The 3928-nt window shown below is 51.7% G+C and overlaps 1 protein-coding gene across 1 annotated transcript; it reads left to right on the top strand.

The window, feature by feature from the left end:
* The first annotated feature begins 1807 nt into the window (after positions 1–1807).
* LOC123186652 (anthocyanidin reductase ((2S)-flavan-3-ol-forming)-like) lies at positions 1808–3618 on the top strand. Its single transcript, XM_044598373.1, has 6 exons — positions 1808–2108; positions 2197–2363; positions 2449–2652; positions 2765–2924; positions 3023–3239; positions 3327–3618. Exons 1-6 carry the CDS (start codon positions 1973–1975, stop codon positions 3472–3474), a joined length of 1032 nt encoding a protein of 343 aa, XP_044454308.1. The 5' UTR covers positions 1808–1972; the 3' UTR covers positions 3475–3618.
* Positions 3619–3928: the final 310 nt, after the last annotated feature.

Consider the following 3928-nt stretch of genomic DNA (forward strand, 5'->3'; position numbering starts at 1 on the left):
GCTCGTACCTCTCTGAATATCATTAACCACTCCTTGGCAATCTGATGCTACAACAATATCTGTGCGACCTAGATCAAGCCCATCATCATCTAACCAGGTGTTCGTGCCATGCCAATGAAAACTTACTTTGTGCGTGTCGGTAGGGAATTTTTTATCCCGTTGCAACACACGGGCCATGTTTCCTAGTACAACATAAAGAGACGACTAGACTATCGACATGCACACACATAGCTACTTTAGTCGCTCTGTGAAAACCGAGAACAGAATTACAACTACTTTCTTGGATTAGTGCATAGGTTTGTAGAAAACACTCTTTTACAAATTTGTGCCAGAAACCACTGATTTTCGGTCTAATCTTTTGCAAAAAAACACTGATCGGTCTACTTGGACATTTTAACTGTTATTATGACATGTGGGGCCCACATTTGATGATGTGGCATGACAATTAGTACCGAGTATATTTGCAGAGGCAACCTTCAATTTGAAAACAAATATGCAATTAGGCCCTTGCCATACCCAACTCAACCATACTCCGCCGGCGGCCATCCCGCGCTCGTGCACTATCACCCACACCGGTGCCCCGGCTATGGCGGAGCTTACCGGTGAGGGTTCCTGCCTGGCTGCGCCCTTGCTGTGCATTGCTGCTGCTGCTTGCTCGCCGGCGTTGCTGCTTGCGCCCGTTTTGCTCACCGGCGTGCCGCTGCTTGCTCCGGTGATGCGCGCCGCCACTAGTCTTCTTGCTTCGGTGATGTCAGCCTCCACTAGTCTTCTTGCTCCGGTGATGCACGCTACTGCTCGCGAACATGCTGGGCGCGGCCGCTGCTGCGTGCGCCTGTGTTGCGCCCCGCCGCCACTGCTTGCTCCGATGCTGCCATCGTTGCCGGGAGGTTGCAGCCACTCCGTGCGCCGGCTGTTGCACTGCCGCCATGCCTGAAGGAGGAGGCAACGAGCCGCCATGCCTGAAGGAGGAGGCAACGACCGTTCTGTGTGGTGATTCGGAGGTCAAAGCCGCCGCTAGCCCACCACCCCATGCTTCCAGGAGCAGGGCGCCAGCCGACCCGTGTGCCTCGGCCGTGGCCGCCGACCTCGACCTAGACTAGGTTGTGGCCGTGGCGGGCGCGAGGCTAGAGCCGCCGCTCTGTAGCAAGGAGGCGGCGAACAGCTTGGCCCAGGTCGCGGCGGCGGTGACCTGTGGGAACGGCGGCGGGGCCTGATCTCGACTGGATCGAGCATGGAAGGAAGATTCCCTTTTTTTGGAGGGAGGGTTCCTTTTGAAAAAAAAACCAGTCTAACATTGTCTATAGTGAACGTTATGCACCAATGTGGGCCCCACATGTCATAATTGCGGTTAAAATGTGCAAATAGACCGATTAGCATTTTTTTGCAAAACATTAGGCTGAAAATCAGTGGTTTCTGGCCCAAATTCGTAAAGGGGTGTTTTCTGCAAACCTATGCGTCAATGTGGTGGTTTTTTGCAATTCACTCTAAACTAACCTGCCAGTGCACTTCTACATGGCCAACTTGATAGTACTAACCTGCCAGTCGTCTCTTTTGGATACTAGCAGATCAATGAAAGACTTCAATATATTCCCGCAAAAAAAAAATGGAAGACTTCAATATCACTGGAGCACAATGGAGCAGTTGGCTCGGTCTAATCAATCTGAAAGACAACTACAAGTTGGAAAGCATCTCTTTTTTCTGCGGGGTAAGTTGGAAAGCATCTAACCTTTGTATATGGTGGCAATCTGTGGAGAAATAAATGCAACTAGCTTGTGGTTTCTTGAAAGCATCCAAACCATTCCTCTCTTTTTTTCCTGGGATCCAAACCATCCCTCTAACGAACCCCGCTCATGGATTACCAGCTACGACACACGTTACCTGAGAGGTGAAAGCCACGAGCGCCCACAAGCACTACTCCACCAGCAGAGGAACAGGAACTCCGGTGCTCGACTCTCCACCTCCAGCCGGCCTGATGACGTCCGTGGCAGGTGATGCGATGAGGAGGAAGACGGCGTGTGTCACCGGAGGTGACGGATACATCGCCTCGGCCCTCGTGAAGATGCTGCTGCAAAAGGGATACACCGTCAAGACGACAATCAGAAAGTCCGGTTAGATCCTCGATCGCTCTCTATTGTGAATTTGTGATGTGATGAACCCTGAGCTGACAGGCACTGTTATTTGTTTTTTGGATCTCAGATGACATGGAGAATCACCCCCATCTCAAGGACTTGCAAGCGCTCGGTCCCTTAGAGGTCTTCCGCGCCGACCTGGAGGACGAGGGTAGCTTCGATGAGGCCGTGGCCGGCTGCGACTATGCCTTCCTCGTCGCGGCTCCGATGAACCTCCACGCGGAGAACCCTGAGGTAGAGCCTGACCAAACACTCTGTACTAGGGTCAGATTTGATTATGGAAAAGGCACTGTTTTTAGTTGGTTATATCTCATGGCAGAAAGAAGTGATCGAGCTGGCCGTCAGCGGAACCCTTAACGCAATGAGGTCGTGCGTGAGGGCGGGGACGGTGAAGCGCGTGATCCTGACATCGTCAGTGGCGGCTGTCGCCGGCCGGCCTCTGCCACTAGGAGACAGCCATGTCCTGGACGAGGAGTCCTGGAGCGACGTTGAGTACCTCAGAGTTACCAAGGCCGGCGGCTGGGTAGGCATGCACATTTTTTTAGTACTTCCGTTCCTTTTTAATTTTAATTAGGGCGGGTAGAAATCTGTCAAATAATGTGAATGTGATGACATGCTTGCGTGCCGTATCACAGGCCTACAATGTCTCAAAGGTGCTTATGGAAAAGGCGGCGCGGACTTTCGCGCAGGACAGCGGCATCAGCCTTGTTACGGTGTGCCCCGCCTTCACGGTTGGCGAGGCGCCGGCGACGATTGTCCACACCAGCGTCCCCGTTATCCTTTCTTTGCTGACTGGTGAGCCTGATACCAAGTCAAGATGCAACGATAATTAAAAGGGACCATTAGAGACTACTAATTCATCGAACGACGTGTGTGGTGAATGATTATCTCAGGTGACGACGAGAAGATTCGCAGCCTGGAACTCGTCGACAGGGCGTCTGGCTCGATCCCGATGGTCCATGTCCACGACCTCTGCCGCGCAAAGATCTTCTTAGCCGAGGAGGAGGCTGCGTCAGGAAGATATATCTGCAGCAGCCTCGACACCACCCTCGCGGAGCTAGCCACCTTCCTGGCCGCCAAGTACCCACAGTATAACGTCAATACCGACAGGTGTGTGCCAACATCTATGGAAACACGGCAAGTTCCGATGCTCTCGATCGTGATTTGTGAATATATAGCGTGTATGTTTGTTATCAGGTTTGGTGGTCGCCCCGAGAAGTTGAGAGTCTGCATTTCGTCGGCGAAACTCATCAGGGAAGGGTTTGAGTTCAGGTACAAGGCGTTGGACGAAATATACGACGACGTCGTCAACTATGGAAGGTCCTTGGGAATCCTTCCGTACTAGCAGTTTAGCATGCATGATGAGCCTCTGTATTGGTTGGTTGGATGTCGGAACCAAGCTAAAGTTCAAATTTGCTTATACTAGCAAACACTGCCCGTGCGTTGCTTCACGTCGATTTTAATCCATGTATAATCTTTTTTTTCATATATACTGAAATGATCAAATACATAGTGTAAACATTTTTACACCGAAGACAACAGTAAGGTGAACATCGAGGCAGCACCGTGATGCCAAATAAACCAAATTTGCTGGGCCGACGCGAGTTCGAGGAGTGCTCTCTGCAAATGCCGCGGAAGGAGCGTACCAACGTGCAGGTGACTCAGTGTTCCTGTTTCTGCCGCACAAGGAGAAGATCAAAGGAGGCGTGGCTATGTTTGAAAGAGCTTGTTGAGCATGCTGAGTTTGAAGGAGTTCGGCTGGGGTCCACCAGCAGGCGTGACAATATTGGCGCGCAAAG

This window comes from Triticum aestivum, chromosome 2A (genome assembly GCF_018294505.1).
Source record: "Triticum aestivum cultivar Chinese Spring chromosome 2A, IWGSC CS RefSeq v2.1, whole genome shotgun sequence".
NCBI classification, from domain to species: Eukaryota; Viridiplantae; Streptophyta; class Magnoliopsida; order Poales; family Poaceae; genus Triticum; species Triticum aestivum.

Coding starts and splice junctions, on each gene's coding strand:
- LOC123186652 (XM_044598373.1), top strand. CDS start 1,973: ATGACGTCCGTGGCAGGTGATGCGATGAGGAGGAAGACGGCGTGTGTC. Junction 2,653..2,764: donor TTACCAAGGCCGGCGGCTGG/GTAGGCATGCAC, acceptor GCCGTATCACAG/GCCTACAATGTCTCAAAGGT. Junction 3,240..3,326: donor TATAACGTCAATACCGACAG/GTGTGTGCCAAC, acceptor GTTTGTTATCAG/GTTTGGTGGTCGCCCCGAGA.